The sequence below is a fragment of the Primulina tabacum genome, chromosome 1 (genome assembly GCF_025594145.1).
Source record: "Primulina tabacum isolate GXHZ01 chromosome 1, ASM2559414v2, whole genome shotgun sequence".
In the NCBI taxonomy this organism is placed as follows: domain Eukaryota; kingdom Viridiplantae; phylum Streptophyta; class Magnoliopsida; order Lamiales; family Gesneriaceae; genus Primulina; species Primulina tabacum.
Window position 1 is genome coordinate 50908563 of NC_134550.1, and position 24009 is coordinate 50932571.

The window sequence follows — 24009 nt, forward strand, 5'->3', positions numbered from 1 at the left end:
ATTTCCGAGGCTGATCTGGTCCGTTCGATTCGTTTTAGATCAATGGTGAGAATCATTCTCCTCCTCCTATATATAGTAGATGACTGATTTTTGAAAAATCACTTGCAAATCGAAACTTGTAGCAAAGCTTTGCCAAATTTTCTCCTCAAGCTATTCCGATGTGCACTCTTGTTTTTCAGCGATTTCCACTACCAACTCTCCACCACCGTTCTTAGTAAGTCCCCTCTTCCCTACTCTGTTTCTTCATCATGTCCAATTCCACCTCATCCACATCCGGTAAGAACGCCAGGGGTCGATAAGAGGATAACTCCCCGACCCCTTCTGAAACATCCGTTCACATCCCAATAGGTATACCCATTATTTTCTCCCGACCCCTTCCTAAAAAACAGGCCAAAGTGTCTTCCTCCCGACCTGCCGGGACCTCTGGCAAGGGAAAAAAACAAGTAGCAGGGCCCTTGTGGTTTTCCACTGTAACTTATACCCTTCGCTCGGGTAGTATAGAAGAGATTAAGTCTCTGGGTTCTATCCCATCCACCTATAAAATCAAAATCCCCGGGCCAAACGACCACCTGGACACCCCTCCTCCCGGCTTCCATACCTTCTTCCTAGAACAATTTAGGAGCGGGCTTCGCTTCCTGATTCACCATTTTTTCGAAAGCATCGCTCGGTTTTTTGATCTTCCCATCAATCACCTCCACCCCAATGCCTTTAGGATAATGGCAGCCACTTTTGTTTTGTTTCGCATGAAATCCCTTATGATCAACTCCTTTATTTTCCATTATTTTTATTTTTGCCGATTTAATGACGAGGTCTTTTCTTTCATGGCCCGGATGCATTATCGGTTTTTAACTGATATCCTTTCTTCTTTGAAGGGGTGGAAGACAAAATTTTTCTTTTTACGATTTCCAACCCTTCCAACCTGTGCTCTGGGCTTTCTATCCTCTTTGCCCACTCAACCCGAGCTCCCCCGAGACTTCAAACTTCTTCCGCCCTTTACCCAGGTCTGGGATGCTTTGGAGAAGCAGTCCTTCTTATCCTTTGTATTGATCGGGGGAAATAATCTGGTTCATTACGGGGTTGGGTCCCGGCCTGAAGACCCTGTAGACCAGATGATAGATGAGTTTGATCATCCCGGGTCGCAGGCTGGTAAACTACTTTCCTTGGTTTATGTATCTTTTGCATGCTTAACTGTCTGACATGTCGATTTATGATGCAGCCGAAGAAATGATCAAGGCGAGTTTTCAGGAGGCTGCTGCCAAGAGAAAGGCCGAGCAGAAGAAGGCCCGGGCGGAGAAGAGGGCCCGGGAAATTCAAGAGCAGGAAGAGCGTCATGCCCGGGCGGAGGTTGAGGCTCGGGAGATGGAGGATAACCGGGTTCGGGCAGAGACGGAAGCCCGGGAGGAAGCGATCCCCATCCGGGAGAAGCCCATCTCCCTGGTCATTGAGGAAGACCAGGCGCCTCTTAATCATCGAAAGAGGAAAGCTACTACGGAGCCGGTCATCGAGACGGTGGCCTTGGAAGATGTACCCGAGGAGATCATCCAGTCTCCTCCACTCACCGGGTCGTCTGCTGGTCCATCCGGTGGAAGGCCCTGGAATCTTCCCAACATCTTCGGGGACGATGTCAGCTCGGATCTCGTGAAGACGATTCGGGGCCTTCTGCGCCCTGATGAGGTGGGGCATTTACAAGGGCTCCACCCTAACGAGATGCTATGCGAAGGAGTAGCCCGATCCTTCTCTGTAAGTATCTCTACTTGTCATCATTTGATTTTATCATATTAATTTTTTCCTAACTTTCCATGTTTACAGGGTTTGCAGATGCTCATGGCCTCCTTTGAGAGAGTGGCACAAGCTGCTAAAAGGGCCCACACACAGGCCACCTCTGCCCGGGAAATACATGATAAGCTTCAGGAGGTAGTGAACCGGCTGAAGGACCTCCATGAGCATGTCTTGGCTCGGGAGAAGGCCTGCTGGCAACAGCAAATGGACCTGGCCCAAGTGGAGCTTGCTGAGGCCCGGGCGGAAGCGAAAGCAGCAAAGACAGAGGCAGAGTCGTCCCGCGTCCGGGCTGAGGATTTCCAGGCTGCAATAAGCCTCATGAAGACTGCCCAAGAAGAACAAATGGCCAATTTGCTGAAGTCCCCAGAGTTCAAGAATATGTTGGCTGATAAAGCCTTCCCCTACTTCGAACAGGGATTTAACAAATGCCTGGAGCAGTTTGAAGAGGCGGGTCTTATCCCAGCAGACCGGGAGGACTTTCCAGATTTGGAGAAGGCCGCTGCATCCCTCCCGGATGAGGAAGAGGAGAAGGACCAGGGTCAAGACCCCAAAATAGATTAGGACTTAGGTTTCTCTCCTTTTTTTTTATTTCCCGGGCTTCCGGGCACCTTGTAAATTTTTTCCCGTTAATGAAAATATTTTGCTCTATATTCCTTGTGTTTGATAATTTTGAGTGAATACTTCGCTTTAAATACTCTTGTAGATTTTAATCAATCTTCTCCAAACACTTTTAAATCGGGATATAATCCTTGATCTTTGAAGAATGATCAGGGTGCGAGTCTCCAGGCCAAGGTACAAGTCCTTGGATTTGAGATGATCGGGGCGCGGGTCCTCGGTCTTAGGAGATGACCGGGGTACGGGTCCTTGGACTTAGTAGATAACCAGGGTGCAGATCCCTGGGCCAAAGTACGGGTCCCTGGACTTAGTAGATAACCAGGGTGCAGATCTCTGGGCCAAGGTACGGGTCCCTGGACTTAGTAGATAAAACCAGGGTGCGGGTCCCTGGACTTAGGATATGACCGGGGTACGGGTCCTCCGGGCCAGGGTATGGGTCCCTAGACTTAGGATATAACCGGGGTACGGGTCCTCCGGGCAAGGGTACGGGTCCCTAGACTTAGTAGACATTTTTTCCAGAACAATTTCTTTATTTGATGTAGAAACAGTAGATACAAGTGCTTTTAAATATAATACTTCTTTAAAGGAAAAGCATTCAACGGTCTCTTAAGAGTGTGTCCCTGAGGATCTTCGAGGTAATAAGCTGCCCCCGAGCTGATTCTTCGAACTATCTTGAAGGGTCCTTCCCACCTTGCTTCTAATTTTCCCACATCACCCACTGGCTTGACCTTCTTCATAACCAAGTCCCCTACTTGAAAATTGCGCGATTGAACATGCTTGTTGTAAGATTTCATCACCCGGCTGCGATAAGCTTCCATTCGAATGGCTGCCCGGTCCCTTCTTTCTTCAATAAAATCAAGTTCAATGGCCCGTGATTGATCATTGTTGCTCGGGTAAGATTCTACCCGAGTAGAAGATTGCCCAATCTCCACAGGTAGGACTGCTTCTGAACCATAAATAAGACTATAGGGAGTTTCCCGAGTAGTTGTTCGTGGTGTAGTTCGATACCCCCATAATACACTCGGCAGTTCTTCCACCCAATCTTTACCCTTCCCATGGAGCCGGGCTTTCAATGTTTGCACAATGATTCTATTAATCACTTCAGTCTGGCCATTAGCTTGAGGGTATGCTACTGAGGTGAAAGATTGAATAATCTTCATTTCTTGACACCATGAAGTGATTTTTTTTCCCTGGAATTGTCTCCCATTGTCTGAAATCAATTTTCTCGGGATGCCAAATCTGCAAACGATATTCTTCCAAAGAAATTTCATGACTTCATCCTCAGTAATCTTGACTAAGGGCTCGGCTTCTATCCATTTGGAGAAATAATCCACAGCCACAAGAAGAAACTTTTTCTGTGCCCGGGCTATGGGGAAGGGACCCACAATATCCAAACCACATTGGTCAAAAGAGCATGATACGGAGATTGGTTGCATGCTAGCAACTGGGCGATGATGAAAATTGGAATGGTGTTGACAACCCTGACATTTTTGAAGAAGTCGGGCAGCATCCTGATTCATTTGGGGCCACCAGAATCCGGCCAAGATAGCTTTTCGAGACAGAGCAGTCCCACCGAGGTGTTCACCACAGCATCCTTCGTGTATTTCCCGGAGGACATACTCCACCTCATCTTCTAATAAGCATTTGAGTAATAGGCCTTGGTATGATCGTCTGTATAAAACATCATTCAAAAAGACGAACCTGGGAGCTTGTTTTTTAATTTTTGTGACTCGGGCCCGATCTTCTGGGAACTTGCCATGGAATATATACTCAACGATAGGAGTCATCCACGAGCTTTTCTGGTATGGGGGTACTTTTTCATCAGTAGAGAGCACTAGTCAGGTAAAACAGATAACTTCCTGGGTGTTTATTTCTGTCATTGAAGCAGCCAATTTGGCTAAGGTGTCAGCTTCTGTATTTTCTTCCCGGGGAATTTGCTCGATACTCCAGTCGGTCAGAGACGCTGCCCGGGCAGTGATGAGCCCTAAATATTTGAGCATTTTTTCGTTCTTGGCCTCATATGTTCCCTTTACCTGCTGTGTAACCAATTGGGAGTCAGAATAAACAATGACCCGGGAAGCACCGACTTCCCGGGCAGCCTGCAACCCTGCCAAAACAGCCTCATACTCTGCTTCGTTATTGGTGATCCTGGAATCAATCCTCAAAGCCAGCTTGATTTTTCTCTTCTGATGGGGAAACCAGGACCACCCCCACTCCACATCCTGATAAATTTGATGCACCATCAACAAACATCCTCTAGACCTTTTTTTCTACTGGTTGAATAATTTATATTAAGAAATCTGTCAATGCTTGGGCTTTTATAGCAGCTCGGGGTTTGTATTCAATGTCATACTCCCCGAGTTCCACAGTCCATTTAACCATTCTTCCGAAGACTTCGGCGTGAGTAATGATCCTCCCGAGTGGAGAGTTGGTGAGGACCACAATGGGATGTGATAGAAAATAAGGCCTTAGTTTCCGAGCAGTCATTATCAAGGCCAATGCTATTTTTTCCACCTCACTGTATTTTAATTCTGCTCCTCGAAGGGCATGACTGACATAATATATCGGTTTCTGATCGGTTCCTTCTTCTCGGACAAGCACAGAACTAACAGAAAATTCAGTAGCGGAGAGGTAGACCCATAATTTTTCCCTAGGCTCGGGCTTGGCCAGAACAGGCAATTCAGCCAGATGTTTCTTCAAGTCTTGAAAAGCCTGTTCGCATTTGTCGTCCCAACAAAATTTTTGCACTTTTCTCAGGACTTGGAAAAATGGATAACTCCGATGGGCAGATCGGGAGATGAAGCGTGACAGGGCAGCAATCCTCCCGGTTAACTTTTGCACATCTCGGACAGATTGAGGAGAAGGCATGTCCATCATTGCTTTGATTTTTTCAGGGTTGACTTCGATTCCCCTGTCAGTTACCAAGAAACACAAGAATTTACCACTTCTGACCCCGAACACACATTTGCCTGGGTTGAGCTTTATTCCGTATTGCTTCAAAGTGGTGAATGTTTCAGCTAGATCATCAACAAAGTGGGAGATTTCCCGGGTCTTGATTAAAATGTCGTCCACATACACCTCAATATTCCAACCTATTTGCTTTTGGAAGACAAGATTCATCAGGCGTTGGTATGTAGCCCCTGCATTCTTTAATCCAAAAGGCACAACAACATAACAGAAGGTGCCTCCGGAGGTGATAAAATTGGCTTTATCTTGATCTTCCAGAGCTAAGGGGATTTGGTGATACCCCTGATATGCATCCAGGAAGCTTAATAACTCGCATCCAGAAGTGGAATCTACCAGCTGATCAATCCGGGGGAGTGGATAGCAGTCTTTGGGGCAGGCTTTATTCAGGTCCTTGAAATCAACACACATTCTCCACTTCCCAGTGGATTTTGGGACGAGGACCACATTTGATAGCCAGGTAGGGAATTGGACTTCCCTGATATGCCCGGCCTTCAGCAATTCTCCCACTTGTTCTTCAATTACTTTATCTTTTTCAGGGCCAAAGTGCCCCTTCTTTTGCTTCACGGACCGGGATCTCGGGAGGATATTCAATTTATGCTCGGCCACTTGGGGCGAGATCCGGGTTAGTTCCTGTTGGGACCAGGCAAAAACACTAATGTTAGTTTTTAAACATTGCAAGAGATTTACTCGGGTGGACGTGCTGATGTCCCGGGCCACCTGGACGTGCTTTCCTGGCTCAATTTCCACCATTTCTTGCTCTTCTTCAGCGATAAAATGCACATCTCTCTCCTTAGCCCCTTCTTCTTGACATTCCTTCTCCTCCCCTTCCCTCATTGCCTTCTTCTGATCTACCCGGACGGTCTCCCCGTAACACCTCCGGAAAGAGGGTTGATATCCCTTGACTTCCCCGACCTGTCCTCGAACTAGAAATTTAATTTTTTGGTGATAAGTGGAGGCCACAGCTCTCATCTCATTCATAGCTGGCCTCCCCAATATGATATTGTACGAGGACGGGGCATCCACCACTGTAAACACAGTCATCACAGTCTTCCTCATGTCTCTAGTTTCCAAAGTCAGGGGCAGGGTGATTTCCCCCTCAGGGTACGCAGCATGTCCAGCAAAACCAAACAAGGCAGTCTCAACCGCCTCTAATTGATATTCATGTAAATCCATTTGGACCAGCGCCTCCTTAAAGATGACATTGACCGAGCTGCCATTGTCAACAAATACCCTCAACACATCATAATTAGCTACTCGGGCCTGGATGACCAGAGCGTCGTTGTGGGGTAGACTAACTCGTCTGAGGTCCTCTGGCCCAAATCTTATAATTGGCTCGTCTCTCCTCCTTCCATCAACCTCCAAACACTCCCTCCTGCTCCTAGCTTTCTGGGCCCGATTGGAATCACCATCTGTGGACCCTCCCGAGATCATTTTTATTACTCCTCGGCTTGGAGAAGGGTCCTTCCTCTCAACTTGTCTGTTCCTTTCTTCTCGGGAACTTGTTTCCTCCCTCCTGCTTCCACTTGGGATGTCTGCTGACTTTGGAGGAATATTCGGTCCGGGACGTCTAGACAACCAAGGTGGTTGTCTAGACTTATCTCGAGGGGGATGTGATGCTGGCATAGGATGCTTACTGGATTTCTTTCTCAGGGTCCGGCATTCACTGGTGTTGTGAGAAAAATCTTTATGAAGGGTGCAGTACCCTCTCTGCTCTGGCCTTGATGCCCTCGTCACTGGATTGGGAAGCGGGGCTACATCCGAGCTGCATTCTTGAATCTCTCGGTCCCAGGCAATTCTCAAAGGTACATGAGAGAAATGTCCCGGGCCACTTTTCTTGGGAGCTCTTTCTTCAGGCCTGACAGCCCGGTCTCCTCTGGCTCTCTTCAAAGCTTCTCTCTTTTGGTTCTGCGCCTCTTCCATATTAATGTATTTTTCTGCCCAGGACAAGAGATCTTCAAAGTTCTCAGGCAATTTTTTGGTCAAGGATCGAAATAAACCCCTTCCCACAGCCCTTGCGTGAACGCGGTGGTTTTCGTCTCGGGTGCACAGGCCGGCACATCCAGGGCCACTCGGTTGAATCTTTTGATATATGCCCTTAGGATTTCATCTTGTCCCTGCTTTACTTCAAACAAGCTGAAAGCAGTTTTCTTGTACTTCTTGCTGCTGCTAAATTGATGCAAGAATACCTTTTGGAAATCTTCAAAACAATTGATGCTTTGTGGTGCCAACCCTTCGAACCATTTTTGTGCAGAGTCGACCAGGGTAGTTAGGAATACTTTACACTTGATTTGGTCCCCATAACAATGCAACATGACCATGTTTTCGAAGCGAGCAAGGTGCTCCTCGGGATCAGAACTCCCATCATAGTCCTTGATTTTGGCTGATTTGAAATGCCCGGGTAGCGGTTCCCGGACGTTGACATCAGAGAATGGACAACCCTTCGCAACTTTAATAACGCTCTTAGAAACAACTTGTCCTTCCAATGCCTTCAAATTCTTCCTTAATCCCTCCAACTCCTCTGCCACAGTGGGAGATTTAGATCCTGCACTTGATTCCCTTTCCTCCTCCCTTCTCTCCTCCTCCTGAGGTTGCTCACGTTGCTGCTCAGGATGACTGGAATGATGAGTATGAGTCTTCTTTGCCATGGCCATCTTAACAGCATCAGTTATAATCTTGTTTAACTCCTCGGGAGTTAAATGAATGGTGGGCTAAGGACCATTAGGTAGAGGGCCACCTGCACCAGAAAGACGAGTATTGTTCTCATCTTGGACTCGAGAAGTGTCTTGGTTTGCTCTTCTAGTAGGAGCCATATCAACGTCTTAGAACTCAGATTTCCCACAGACGGCGCCAATGATGCAACCCGGGCGAAATGGATGAGTAAGGTCGAGTACTCTACCGGATTTGCTATCAAATTAAAGGAAATATGAGTTAAGCGTATGGACCGAACTTCTTTCCTTCCTGAGATTTGAGAGATCTGCGAACAAGAAAGTAACCACGTGAATGGGCGCCGGAGGGGTGTCCGGCGTGACCACTCCGATGCTTAAGTCAGTAGGATACTCAAGCAATAAAACCAATGTAGTCAAGTGATGGCCGTGAGATTGGTGTGGAGAGTGGAAGTAAATGAGCAATAAATGAGAGTATTCAATGTGTGTATTCAATATTTGAATAGGGAATAAATGCAAGTAAAGAACCTGGTATTTATAGTAGAGAATGTAATGATGACCTCGTTTTGTGTGTGTGAGCATTAATTATAGTAGATTGGCTGATTATACCATATTGTTCTGACATGTCAAATCGCATAGTAGTCACATCCAGCCTACTTGATTTGACCAACCACTTGCACTGATGTCGGAGATAGGTCACCTACATACATTCTGTTTATCGGCGGTATTAAATGCTTATTTCATATCGAGGTGGTCCGGGTGGAATGCTTCCCGGGAAATAACACAGGAAACCGGACCCCTAATAGCCGGATGATCGGACTCCTCAGATACTCGCCTTCCGGCTCCTGATGAATTCTACCTGCAGATTCTCCTTGACGACCTGTCTGTCCCACAGCCCGGGCATCAAATGTCCCGGCTATCCTTAGGCTCCTTTGTGGGACTTAATAATCCGTCTATCCCGATTCTCGGGTTATCCGTACAACCCGGGAATAATCCATGCCCCTGATTCGGGCACTATTCTATATCTATGTCCCGGGTTGTGCATAACCCGGGACATTATGGGGCATCATGTAAGATTAAACAAGAACAGATAGAGAAGCATATTGATAACTGCTTAGAGTTGATAAATGGTAATATCAGTGAAAACTACAGAAACTTGCATATAATTTCACAAGGCTGATGCTCTGGCGGAGCTAGGAAATATAGATAATTCATCAAGAAGAAAAGTACCTGAGGATTTCCCTATTCAACCTGTGGAGAAATACAGCGAGACTTAATGAACTTATCGTGTCAAGAAAACAGAAAGCATATCTCATGTGAAATTACCAGCAACACTTGATCAAAGAAGAGGATCATGTGGTCCATGGTCACAACAGTGGAAATGAGATGAGCAATCGTTACAATCGTACTGATTTTACATTCACTTGCAGTAGCCTTTTGCAGGTTAGGAGTTGTTTGCATAACCATGTTTGCCGTTCACTCATCCAAGCAGAGCAACTTAGTTTCTTCATCAGTTTCATTGTTGACCAATGAAGAATAATATTTCGGTCGACTGTCTAGTCCTCCAGCTGCTTCAGTTTCATATTTCAGACAGCATTTTCCGAGTGTTCCTCAAATCTTTTTATCGCAGCTGGTCTGGAACGGATCGAGGTTGGCTCTGAAAGTTCAAATGGATCACCATAATTAAGTATTTTCTCTACGGCCAAATTCTTGTTATCTTAGTCTAATTGAGATACCGTCAATGTTTATACCATCGGAAAGAATACATCCACCACAAATTGATTTGAGACGGAATAAAAAATTCAGGATACTAGATTTTCCGGTGTCTGTCCTTCCCACAATTCCCACCTGATTCATTGTCATGTGGCCGCCTTTAAGTTCATGTGTAATTAAGCGTAAGAGGTTTGCATTGTTCTATGGGAGTTCTATCGGAGTAAAATCAACTCACCGATGTTCCTCCAGAGATGGTAAAAGAAACATCAGATAATGCACGGGACAAAGACATCATGTATCAGAGGGTCACATTCTGAAACTCGATCTCTTCATGAGATATATATGATGCGACAACACAATGTTTGATCTCAGATATCCGGTACATATTTCATGCATTTACATATAAGTCGGTGTACTCGTGCTTTACGTATCGGACGATTTGTCGTTTGCATCTTTGTTCTCGTCTCAGACACCTTATTCCATGGGGCAAGTCTCAGGTTGGATGGACCAAGCGAACATGGTGGTTCTTAATGTTGGTCTCACGTGCTGCAACTTGAGATAATAATATAAAAATAAAGTATAAAACTGGACATCGAGATTTATGTGGAAAACACATAAAAATTATTGGGGTCAGAACCATGGGCAAGATGAAAAGAATTTCACTATAATATTATATTATGTACGAGAAGTTACCGTGTTTCCAAAGAGAACACGCACTCTCTTAATTCAGGAGAACAAACACCTCACAAATATCATAGAACTACGCGCTCAAATGCTATAATATGATAGAAAACTCGATGAATGGATAATATGAAATGAGATGAGGGAGCTATATTTATAAAGTTCCCTTATTACTGTGAAACGCGTTTCAATTAATCTTTTCCCTCAACCAACAAAAAATGATTTCCCCCAACCACTGCATTAATTTTGCCGATATTTATCCAACTTGGAGATTTGATTGAGAATCAAACGCATATCCACATATCATTTCAATCTTTCCATTCTCTGCTGCTTACTTTTTCGCTAGGCCACTTGAGAATCTGCATTACTCAAACTTATCAATATTCACTGGCTTGGTCAGAAAATCAGATATATCGTCCTTTGTATGAATTTTTTGTATATCCACATTTCTTTCTTCTACTACTTCTTGAACAAATTGAAATTGAACTTCAATGTGTTTAGTCCTGGAATGAAAGGTTGAATTCCTAGCGATGTGTAAGGCGCTCTGACTGTCACAAAACAAATGAACCTAATCTTGTTTGTGATTGATCTCCTCCAATAACATTTTAATCCATATTGTCTCCTTGCAAGTTTGAGTAGCTGCCGTATATTCTACCTCCGTTATAGATAACGCCATAACTGTTTGCAGTTTTGAAACCCAGCTTACTGCTCTCCTACAAGCGTAAACATATAACCAATAATAGAGATTCTCTTATCGAGATCACCTACATAATCTGAATCAACATAGCACTTGAGTGTAAAATCAAATCCTCCATAACATAATGCATTCTTTGAGGTGCCCTTAATGTATTTAAGGATCCTCTTAACCGTGCTCCAATACTCTCTTCTAGGATTCGTCATATACCGACTAACTATTTCCACTGCTTGAGCAATGTCCGGTCTTGTATAGTTCATGGCAAATATCAAACGTCCTACTGCTGATGCATATGGTACTCAAGACATCTTCATCCTCTCTGCTTCACTGTTAGGACACATCTCGGAGAATAACTTCAAGTTAACAGGAAGAGGGGTCGAAATTGGCTTACTGTCTTGCATGTTGAAGAGTTGCAAGACTTTCTTCAAATAATTTTTTTGGGAAAGTCAAATCTTTCTATTATTTTTGTCTCGGTGAACTTGAATCCCTAGAATCTTGTTAGCTTGTCCCAAGTCCTTCAGTTCAATTCTCTAGCCAACTGTGCCTTCAATCCTTGAACTTGATCTTCGTTGGGGTCTGCTACCAACATTTTGTCCACATACAACAGCAAAATGATATAATCATCAATAGACCTCTTGAAATATGTACAAGGGTCTACACTCAATCTATCGTACCCAAGGCTCGTGATATAAGAATCAAATCTCTTGTACCAATACCTTGGCGCATGTTTGAGACCGTACAGAGATTTGTTTAACCTACAAACCAAGTTCTCTCTACCTTTTTCCGCAAAGCCTTCTGGCTAGAGCATATAGATTTCTTCTTCAAGATCTCCATAAAGAAATCGTTTTCACATCTAACTGTTCTAGATGTAGGTCAAACACCGCACACAATGCCAATACTACTCTGACTGTTGTAAGCCGAACTACATTAAAAAATATCTCATTGAAGTCAATGTCTTCTTTCTGAGCATATCATTTTACCACCAATCTAACACGATACCGTTCCACTTGGTTATTGTCATCACGCTTGATCTTATAGACCCATCTATTTCCAATAGCTTTCCTCCTCGTGGTAGTGTAACAAGATCTTAAGTTTTATTCTTGTCTAATGCCTTCAATTCTTCCTGCGTTGCTATCATCAATAGGGATACATCCGAGCTTTGAGTAGCCTCATGAAAACTCGATGGCTCACCATCCTCAGATAATAAATAATATGTAATAATGCTTTCAGTGACATAATCTGAAAACCAGTCTGGTGGTATTCTGTCTCGAGTTGACTGCCTCACATTAGAAACCTCAGGCTCAACATGTTCTTGTTCTTCGTGCTCTGGTATTGCTTCACAAGAAATTTGATCTTTGTTCGTCTTATTTTCCACATGAAATATAGTAGTTTCTGAATTCAACATGTCTTTGTCTTATCTTACTTTATCTTCATCGAACAAAATATCTCTACTGATGACAAGCTTGTGGACAGTAGGATCCCACACGCGAAACCCTTTTACTCCATCAGCATAACCCAAGAAGATGCATTTTGAATTTTGAATACAACTTCGATATTTCTTGATCATTGTACAGAACGTACACAGAACTTCCAAATGTATTCAAATAAAAATAATCAGACGACTTCCCGATCCACATCTTCGGAGTCTTCAGATCAATCGCCACTGAAGGAGAATGATTGATGATATAACAAGCGGTTTTGACTGCTTCTGCTCAACATGACTTGGCTAGACCCGCAGTTCTCAACATGGCTCTTGTTATGTCCATCAAGGTCATGTTCATCTGCTCTGCCACTCCATTCTGTTGAGGTGTGTAAGCCGTCGTGAACTGTCTTATGATGCTCTCATGTTGACAAAATACATCAAATTCGTCACTGGTATATTCTCCTCCGTTGTTAGTCCTCAAACACTTGATTTTATTTTCATAATTAAGTTCAACCGGCGCTTTGAAATCTTTGAAGATCTGGAAAACATCTTATTTCTTCTTGATTGGATACACCCATCATCTCCTAGAGAAATCATCAATGAACGAGTCAAAGTATATCGCTCCTCTTAGAGATACAACCGGTGCTTGCCAAATATCCAAATGAATTATCTTCAATATGCTTTTGCTTTTGCTTTTGCTTTTGGCATTGAAAGTGTCAAACTTTAATCTGTACCGTTTAGTGGTAACACAATGCTCACAAAAAGGTATTGACACTTTCATAAGTACCCGCAATAGCTTTCGTTTTGAGAGAATTTTCAACCCTCGTTCTGACATATGCCCGAGCTTTTTATGCCATAACATTGTTAATTCTTCTCCTGAACTAATTGATGCAACAACTATTTTCGCCTCTTTGTGTGTTTCTCCCAGAAGTACATACAGATTTGTAATATTTTCCGCCTTCATAACCACAAGTGCACACTTCACAATTTTCATGGTCTCGTTCTCGATACGAGTTTTGCACCCGATATCATCAAATTTTTCAAAGGACAAAAGATTTTTCATGAATCCCTTCACGTGTCGTACCTCATGTATGGTGCAAATGGTGCCATCAAAAATTTTATTTCGATAGTACCGACCCCAGTGATTTTCAAGGCATGATCTTTTATCATGAATACAGATCCTCCTGAGATTGGTTCATAATGATCAAACCATTCTCTTCGAGACGTCATGTGCCATGTCGCTCCTGAATACATAATTCATGTGTCACAAAATTTGTGTATGTCTTCTACAACAGTTGTCGCTTCACTGAATAATATTGCACCACCGCCTGAAGTACTGGCCACATTTCCTTGACAACTCCTTCGATACCTGTAAACTCCTTCTTGAAGTGCCATTTACTGACACATTTAAAACAATAAATATTTTTCTTCTTACTTCTCGACTTTGATCTACCTCGTCTTTGGCTCTCGCTGAAGCCACGATCCATAAATCTTCCCCTCATCATCGGTAAAGCTTCTGTCTGCTTCGAAGTTACCAGCATATCTTCCTTATTCTTGCGCCGGCTTTCTTCTCCAAGAACCGCTATTAAGAAATCGTCGAATTTTAGAGAGCTCATAAGAATATTGTTGGTTAAGTTGATGATAAGTTGATCATATGAATCTTGTAGACTTTTAAGTAGAAGCTTTGCACGTTTATTTTCCATTATTTTATGCCCTATAGAAGTGAGTTGGGCAAATAGAGTATTTAGTGTGTTGATATGGTCGGTCATCGATAAGGATTCCGACACCTGAAGAGTATGAAACATTCTCTTTAGGAAAATCTTGTTGTGCATTGATTTTACCTCGTACATCTTTGTCAGAGTATCATAGATAACTTTTGTGTTTTTATCTCAGAGATACTTGACAGTACTTCATCTGCTATAGTCAAGTGTAAATTGGCAACATCATTATCATTCATTTCATTCCACTTTCTATTGTCAGTCATTTCCACTGGTCTATCTCTAATAGCCGCCAAGAAATTCTCATTTCTTAAAACTACTTGTATCTTTATTTTCCACAACATAAAATTGCTTCCATTGAACTTTGTTATTTCGTACATGTCCCCCATTATGTCTAAAACAATTTAGTAGACTTGACAAAATAATCTCACCTTAATAAAAAAAATCTCAAAAAAATTTTTTTTGATGTGGAAGATCAGTCTAGGCTTTAAACCAAGGCTCTGATACCACTTGTTGGTCTCACGTGCGACAACTATTTGATAAAAATCACGGACATGATGAAAAAATTACACTATAATATTTTATGGTGTACAACCACTCACTTTGTTTCCAAAGATAACATACACTCTCTTAATACAGGAGAACAAAAACCTCACAAATATTATAGAACTAAACACTCAAATGCTATATGATAATAGAAAACTCGATGAATAGATAATATGAAATGAGATGAGAGAGCTCTATTTGTAGAGTTATTTAATTACTGTGAAACGCGTTTCCATATTTTCCCCGACCAACAATATATGATTTCCCCCAACCACTGCGTTAATTTTGCCGACACATAAGAGATGCTCAAAGTTGGACTAGCAGAAGAAGGTATATGTTTGCTGGTTTACCGATCATTCAGTCTTTGAACTATATTTTTGATTCAGTAGTTCAATATGGTTGTATGAGCTTTGATATTATTTCAGTCTTACAAGTTGTTTAATTTTAAGTTATGTTTCCGTTGTTTAAGATTTTCGATTATGTTACTTAAAGCTTTATTTGCATGCATAAGTCTTCGTAATTTGTATATTGTGTTCATGTATTATATATAGATAAAGATATTATTATGCATAAAGTTCATAAATTAATTATTTTATATTGAAAATAACTAGACGTGTAACTTCAAAAATAAAAAATAAATAAAAATAATAATAACTAAATGTGCAATCAAATGTACACACTAATTGATTTTATTTTGAAATTTTGGAAATGATTTTTTTAAAAATGATTTAATTACATTTTGAATAGAATAATCAAATTTTGGTAAATTAGGACATTCGATATAAAATATGATCCACCCAATGTTATTTTCCAACAAAATTGTAAAAGTGAAATCAACTTCTCATCAACTTTTGAATTTTACTTAAAAATTAATACATAATCTTAGTTTAAAAACACGTAAAAACAGATTTTTATAAACCAAAAGCCAAGAATAACTTTTTTAAGTGATTACAATACACTCATAATATATATATATATAATATATATATATAATATATATATATATATATATATATATATATTAGCGATTCGCGCATCTCAGATGCTAGCTGCTAGCAGATTGAAGTATATATCTAATTATCCTTTACATATGCTGATATTGCATCTTGATTATTTCAATATCTTATTTTATGCGTATAGTTTGATATTAATGTCAGCAAAATCTCTGTAGAACAAATATGAGAAGGATTAATTCTATACACTACCTAAAAATCCTGAGACTCTTGAAAATCTCCTACGAATATTAATTTCTCGTGTTTTCAAATCTTGCACATACATACCATTGAAAATACACACGGACAAGGATGCATGTGCTCAAGATTTGAAAATACGAAAAATTAATAGATTTATTTTCATGATGGTTTCTAACAATCTTGAGAATTTCACAAATATGGTATATACAATTAACCCATATGAAAACTGTACCAATTAATTTCATTGATAATAAAAGGGAGTCAGACTTACTTTAATCGAAGATTATGCATTTAAAGGGGGTGTCCAATCTTTATCTATATTTCCACATTATTGGTCCAAAGTTTATCTATCGGTAATATCCACAATCATTTTTTTGTCAACAGGCATCTTGGTCGAATTCATGTTCATCAATATTTGAGGAAAGAAAGTTTGTCAGTGATCGTAACTTCAGATGATAGTTTATTTATCACGATTACCTTTCTAAGTCAGACAACTATTCTGATCAATATACAAATTAAATTTATGCTTACCAAACAAATTTTTAACTGGTTAACAAAGCAAATCAGACGAACAATGAACTGAATGACAAAATAGATCAACTTGTACGTATGATTATATTTTAGCACTGCCGAAAACAATAACAAATAAGGCATACTGGCGAACAAAAGAACACAAGTGACAACGCCTTTTGACCTTTCTACAGAAATTTCGATAGATAACTTTCATTTATCCAGGTGAATGGCAAATACAAGGAATTTCGATAGATCATTTTCATTTACACAGGTGAATTAGGACTGATCATTTTAAAATTCCATCTTTTTCATCAAGACTTGTGAATAACTAAATATGAGCAGTTCACTTGGGATATATAGCACAGCCCATTGGAACATTACTAAGAACCTGAAACATGTCAGTCGACGGAGAAGATACTTGGTAAGTGGATCCCAGTTCCATTCCTTGCTGGGAAATAGACAAGAAAAGCAAGGCTGCAGCAAGGGACAATCAGCCCACCACTCGGACAGTTGGGAGGAAGACAACACCAGTAATTGGCAAAGACCAAAGGAAGAGTATCATGACCTCGAAACACATTTCCTCATTCGCGGAAATGAGAAGGAAAAGTGAAATTGCACGAGCTAGAACCTGTACCTCAAGTCTGAATCCTGAACAACTTAGTGATTAGAGGAGAGACGGAAATGAGAAGGAAAAGTGAAATTACACGAGCTAGAACCTGTACCTCAAGTCTGGATCCTGAACAACTTAGTGACTAGAGCAAGAGATACATCTGCTCTATCCATTTTCTATAGCGGCATCAACCTTCTATACTTGTAAAACCATAAAAATAGGCAAAACATAATGAGTCCAGAAACTCCAGTGATTATCATGACCCATTTGAATGCATCCGGGTCATTGAACAACGGAACAGGAAAGTTCATTCCAAATATACCGGCTACAACAGCAAATATGGCAACAACAAATGTTGCCGTAGTAAGTAATAACTCAAACTGTATAAGCTGGTTTCGAACATTATCCTGCACAAAAATTATGATCCAATTCATTTGGCACCACAAACTAGACATTGAAATTCCGTGGATATTTGACTATGATGACTAAAGCAAGCATCAAAAAATTCAAAGCATGTTGAAATAAATGCAGAGAACATAGACTGTCACAACAGGCACTCTGAATCTCAAGTGGTATCCCAACATTATCTTTTCAAATGATTTTTGAAGGGGTTAATAGATTAGAAGTGTGGCTTCTAAGGTTTATCAGGACTTACAATTGCACCTCCCATTATCTTGAATCTCAGATTAGTAAATCAGTCCAGATGAAGATTTCTATATTAACACACAGTTCTTTTTCACAACGATTAAGAATTACAACCTTTAAGCAGCTAGAAACAAAATTTCATACACAGTTTGTTCATCAGGTCAAGATTGTTAAAAGGGTCCATGTAATGAAAGAAGATTTTTAATCATATTTAATCTACAGCTCACTTAGAAATAGTGCACACCACTTGAAACACATCTCTTGCTTTTAACAGAAGACGTGTATTTCTTCAGGAATAAAGAAAGAAGTTGAGTAGGTAAAAGGTTGTCACACCAGCTGAATGTTGATGAAGTCTTCAGTATCATCAATATACTCCTTCAGCTAAAATTAGACAAGAAATTGTTACAACAAGAGAGAATAAACATAAGAAAATGCATATACATGGTTGTAGATGATACCGAAGTCAATTTGTTGAGGGTGCTATCAATGACAACAAAGTATGCCTCCAACAACATTTCTAGCTCTTCTATTCTATTAACAACGCTTTCTGAACTCCTCACACTCTCCTGTCTGCTCCTGGAAATACTCAGGCTTTTTTCAAGCTTCCTGCCACCAGGGGGTGAAGAAACAGGAGAAATAGGAGCAGAAACAGACAGCAACCCATCAATTGATCGGATTCCCATCAAAGATCGATCTCCATAAAAAGATGATTCCATGTGTCTTTTCTTCTCAGTAAGATACATTTCAGCCATGTCTCCATCATCATCCATGAGCTGCTCTATCTCATCCCTAACCTACAAAATAACATTAGAAATATGTAGGAAGTATATATCAGATCCAAATCACCAGGGGACATGAAAGATGGTGAACTTATCAGATTGATTTCAGACCTTTTGAACCCTCCGAGTTAATGCAACAAGTCTGCTCTTTAATCGGCGAACTCGTTCCAAATTCAATGTGCTGATCTTTGACATAAGTTCATCCAACAGTGGATATGCCTCAATTTCTAGTTCTGCTGCCTTTTCAAAAATTTTATAAATCCGAGTATAATTATTGGTTATATGATCCAAAAATTATTGAACACGAGATATTTACAGAACCTATAAAGAACCAGAATCCGGTGGTATTCACATGGTCAACATAAAAACTTGACATCATGAATGATTTGTCATTTGACATTATACTAATGAAGAACAGATTCATGTCTGTACTCGAAAAAAGATAAGATAAAGAAGAAGCAGACGAAGAAGAAAGAAAGAGGAGAACCATCACCATTTACATAATAAGCAATTTTGATAAGACAAATTTCATTCTGTGTTCTAAACGTTAAGCACAATCACAGACAAAGATGACCACTATTATATGGTGCTTTCAACAGGAAAATATTATGTCAAGAACATCCAGAGTGTCATTAACAGATCCAGAACCGAAATTTTAGCGTCACTTCTCAGTATCAGGAAATTTTATGTTTATCATATCATTTGAGATGCACAATCTATGTCTAAAAGGCAATGAAAACAGATAAAGTTAAGGGAAATGAACGGAAAACTAGGTTCTTATTGCATACCTGAGAGTCCAAAAAAGAACAGGCAGTCTCCAAGGCAACTTCAAGAGCTCTGAATTCAAAGGGCAAGTAATCAGGATATGCATTAGCTAGCATATTGTCAAAATTTCTGCTTCCTCTTCTTCTGCTTAATTCTGGACCTCCAGACTGCCAAAATTCACCAACTTCCGCCCCTTGTAAACGTCGCTGCAGCTCCACCGCATACTGCAGTACATAGCTATCAAGGGAATTTAACAACAAAACCTCATCTGCAGTAATAATACATCGAATCTGCTCAAGATTCACAACAATTGCCTTCTCTCTACCAAGGATGGTTGAGGGGTAAACAAACATTGGATCCAATAATCTTAGATCACGTGCAGGAAGATCACAACGCCGCATCATGGTGAACTTGTCAACCTCCATCTCTTGGGAATTCCCATTTGCATCGACTCGTATCCATGATCTACGGCCTTGCCCTCGCTTTTTGAGGCCAGAAACATCCACTCCTAGCCAGCCAGAGGCAGCCGGCCTACACGACGAATCTCTGAGATTAAAAGCAGAAGCAGGTTTTGGTAGGAGCAGGCGCTCTTTAAGGTCTTCCATCACAATAGAGTTCCCACAGCTGTAAAATAGAAGAACGGAAAATGGATTTGGTGACTGAGCTTTGCGGATCGACAATCTTAGAACAGTCATGGAATGTATTTTGTCCAAACATTGCAGCGTCAAAATTTTCCAACAAAGCACATCATAGGAGAAACTACACTTCAGAGGTTCGATCGCTTTATTTCTAAACATATTGAGACCTCAAACGAATCTACATACTCATGATTTAGCTAGGTGTCCAGAATTTAATTTAACACAATCCAGAAAACTTGGGATAATAAACCACATGAACCTCTTTCTCACCATGTTATGAAATATGCCATTTTCTTTTCTCTTAATTATCTACAAACTAACCTTACTTAAACCAAAAAGATCAATCTTTTAGAGATTGAAACGAACTTATGAAAGAAACAAACTGTTGTATAAACAATCAGTAAAATATGATAAATAAATCAAACGGTTGCAATAAAGATATCATTCGATCTCTTTCTAATTAACAGGAACAAAACCTAAAACTTTGTCTAGGACTCCAGGCGATTACAAAATTTTCCATATCTAAATAAATAAAAATAATAATAATGAAACGGGCACATGTTTTCAGCTAACAACCAACTTCCCACCCCGTTTGATCTGTCTCTGGCAGATTGTGAGCGCATTAATTGGGACTAGACTAAAATATATTCAGAAATGATAAACGATCGAGAAATAAGAATCACAATCACCTCAATGATCAATGCAAGTAGCAACATATGAATTGATTCTCTCAATGATCGACGAAGTTAAGTGAAGATTGAAAAAATGGAGATCGAGAAGTTGATTGATTGAATACTGAGCTAGTGGGTGCAGGGATGTCAATGGGTCTGATGGACCGTCTCAGATGGAATGGGTTTGGGTATATTAAATGGATAACGAGGTGGGTCTCGGATCCAATTTTTTAAATTCGTTTGGGTATGAGGCGGGTCATGGGTCTTATAATACCCGTCCTATATATGTAGATATAAATATTCCAGGTTTTAGTTTTATTAATTTTCAAGTAGTTTACCAACTTGTCTCATCATTCTTGATGAAGAGGAAGATGATCATGAAGAATGTGTCTGAAATATTTCTTACTCGCTGATTTTATATTGATATGTTTAAGTTCTCTTATGACTTATTTTTTGGGATGTCAAGATTTTTTTGGAGAGCTAGTAACTCTTTTTTTATGTAATTCTTTATATCGTAAAAATACTTTGTTTGTTATTATTAAGTGTGATTGAAGACATGATTAGTTTCCTATTGTATTGTATTTAGATGTTTGTTTGTTTCATAATCAGTCATGTGAAAGAGAAGATTACAGTTTTAATTTTAAAAAAATTCAGGTCTCACGGGTCTAACCGGCCCCGTTTCGTATTTGGGGTGGGACGGATCCGAAGAATATTTAACCAGGGTGGGACGGATAATGGGTCGAAGTTTTCTTCATGGGACGGGTCTTGAGTTTAGCCATACCCATAACATACCCGTCCCATTGACATCTCTAAGTGGGTGATGGAGATGATACAAGAAATAAGGGACGGTGAAACGACGACGTTTTGGGTCAGAGGAGAAGAAACCCTCATAGATGCAGCAAATCAAGCGTTCATACACAGAAAGCCTTTTTTTTTAATTTGATAAAAACAAGCTTGGGCTCTGTTATATTAGCGGCTGACGTTCATCCTATATATAGTTAGGTACACGTGGCATGTGGTCTAAAGGGTTTTTTTAAAAATAATATAAATTAAAAAACTATTTATTAAAATATTACAAAACTGAGGGAGGTTAAAAATAATGCAATCTGCAAAAATGTGCACTGGATTCTAATTTTTTTAAAGAAATAAATAAAAAAAATAGAGTAAAGGCCGAGATAGTGTGTCACGAATTCAAACACTCCTTCCGCCTTTATATTGCACTCATTTCGTCGATTCATTTACGCAAATTTCCTCAGTTTCATTTGCGTAAACATTTGCGCAAAATTCTTAAAGGTTGTAACAAATTCTTGTTTCCGGTTGTGTTTTTCGACTATGCTGCGTTGGTTTATCGAGCATTACTAATTTTGAAGTATTTGACAGATATTAATTTTTTTTTTATTATTGAAATAATTATATTTTATAATGTTATTTTTTGATAAAAATGTTTAACGTTGTTAGGTGATAATTGTTTGTTGATTTGTCATCCATTTCATTCGAGCAACTCTTAAAATGTTACGTTATTTTTTTTGTTGATAATATTGAAATTATTTTCGTATTAGTATTGTTATTATTATGAGAACGATATAAAAATTTTATTTAGAGAGTTGTTAGTTGTACGACATAAATTAACATATTCTGAGAAATAATTAATTATAAATCATTATTTTGTTTGAAATATGAGATAAACAACGTATAATTTTAAAGTTTGTTTTTTCTTGTTTAAAGACTGTAATAATATTTGAGTTAGATTAAAATATTTTGGATTAACCAATATCAATGTATGGCTCAATCACCCGTGATTTTCATTCATACACGATTAGTAAATGAATTATTTATTATCTTGTGGTACACCAAATTATAAAATTTACTTGTTTAAATTTTCGTTATAATATTTTTATTGAAATGACTAATTCTTATATTTTTTAATATATATCAATTTTCTTACTTTTTTGGGAAGTCTTTTTTTGTTTTAAAACAATTTATATATTTTTTATATTTAAAAAATCTTACAAATAGAAAAGAGAAATATTTTTAATTGTAGAAGGTTGTATTGTGAAATATTTAGCAAACCGTACTAATTTTAAAATAACATCTTTACATAAAGTGTAATAATTATTTTTTTAAAAGTGGTTTTTACTATATTTGTCAATCATAATTAGGAATAAACGGAAATATATATTTTTCTATAAATAAGATTATTTAAATATCTATACTATTTTGAATATATTATTATCTAATACATATTTTTAAAAATTTGATTGATTAAATTAAATATTACACATGATAATTATAATAACAATATTAATTTTTTTAATTCTTTAGTTAATTTTAATATGATATACTACAATAATATTTTAAACTTATATTCTTTAATTAATAATAGTTAAAGACAGCTTAATCATTTAATCTAATTAGCTTATTTAAGTATTAAGAATTATTAATTATTTTTAAAATAAATTAATCATCTTTATCATATTTATCAATTCGTCATCAGCAATTACATATTATTATTTACGGCCGAGAAACAAAATAATTTTATTTAATATAAAATATGTAGTTACATTTTGGATTTAAAAAATATAATATATGTTATATCCTGATTTTTTGTTTGCTAGATGGCTGAAAATACGGATAATATGTTGTATTTGCTGGGTAAACACATTTCAAATAATATCAAAGCTGAAAACATAAATGCACTCATACCTCTATGCCGATCTGACAAATGTATTTGGAGATTGCATAATACTGGAATTCACCACCGTGTCCGCCTATGTCTAGCATGCACGAGTTTCTACGGTGTCATTCACTGTGGTCCTATTAAAAAATATGATAATCACTTGCTTACAGCCATAGTTGAAAAATGGTGTCGCGAGACACACACATTACACCTTAAAGTTGGCGAGGCAACAATCACCCTGCAGGATGTTGCACTCATTTGGGGGTTGAATATTGATGGCATGCCCATCACTGGTGTAGATACCGCGTACGACAAACATATGTTACTACAGCGCTGCGCAACTTGGTTGGGTTTTATGCCTACATCTTCTCAGATTAGATTAAAGGTGCACATCTTTATCTGACCGCTTTGCGAGACCACTGCCTAAACAATATGATAAATGATCACAGCACTGAAAAGGACGTGTCACAATATTTCCATTGTGTGGCATTAATGATCATTGGTGGTTGTATGTTTCCGGACTCGGAAGGTGCTGTGGGGACCCGAACCTAATTCAACACTTAATTGTTATTAAGATCAAAGTTAACAACTAAGTAATAGTGGGACATAAAATTTTTTTAATATACAAGTGCGGAAACGTAAGATAATAAATCCGGTACACGTGTCAGTATGATAGTACAAATCTTGCACAACATTTATTTAACTTAATTAAAGTTCAG

The 24009-nt window shown here is 39.2% G+C and overlaps 2 protein-coding genes and 1 long non-coding RNA gene across 12 annotated transcripts; 1 reads left to right on the top strand and 2 right to left on the bottom strand.

Moving 5' to 3' along the window:
* Nucleotides 1-4680: 4680 nt before the first annotated feature.
* Nucleotides 4681-7281, bottom strand: LOC142511886 (uncharacterized). The gene has a single exon (XM_075619666.1). The coding sequence runs from the start codon at nucleotides 7279-7281 to the stop codon at nucleotides 4681-4683; it is 2601 nt and encodes an 866-aa protein (XP_075475781.1).
* A 9311-nt stretch (nucleotides 7282-16592) lies between these two features.
* On the top strand, nucleotides 16593-17053 carry LOC142547065 (uncharacterized). The gene is made up of 2 exons (XR_012820586.1): nucleotides 16593-16727; nucleotides 16777-17053. It is a non-coding gene; the product is annotated as an uncharacterized LOC142547065 (long non-coding RNA).
* Nucleotides 16722-21564, bottom strand: LOC142547030 (magnesium transporter MRS2-1-like). Of its 10 annotated transcripts, XR_012820574.1 has the most exons (9): nucleotides 21419-21564; nucleotides 20632-20737; nucleotides 19328-19928; nucleotides 18651-18779; nucleotides 18219-18554; nucleotides 18094-18141; nucleotides 17438-17522; nucleotides 17228-17310; nucleotides 16723-17146 (listed from the first exon to the last, which is right to left on the bottom strand). XR_012820574.1 is itself a non-coding variant. In XM_075655093.1 (8 exons), exons 3-8 carry the CDS (start codon nucleotides 19907-19909, stop codon nucleotides 17303-17305), a joined length of 1188 nt encoding a protein of 395 aa, XP_075511208.1. In that variant the 5' UTR covers nucleotides 19910-19928; nucleotides 20632-20737; nucleotides 21419-21564; the 3' UTR covers nucleotides 16723-17302. The 10 variants fall into 10 exon arrangements, 5 of the variants coding, with proteins under 5 accessions (XP_075511195.1, XP_075511228.1, XP_075511208.1 ...); XR_012820571.1 differs by having other exon boundaries at nucleotides 16722-17146; nucleotides 17228-17522; XR_012820575.1 differs by lacking the exon at nucleotides 18094-18141 and having other exon boundaries at nucleotides 16722-17146; nucleotides 18202-18554.
* Between the last annotated feature and the right edge of the window lie 2445 nt (nucleotides 21565-24009).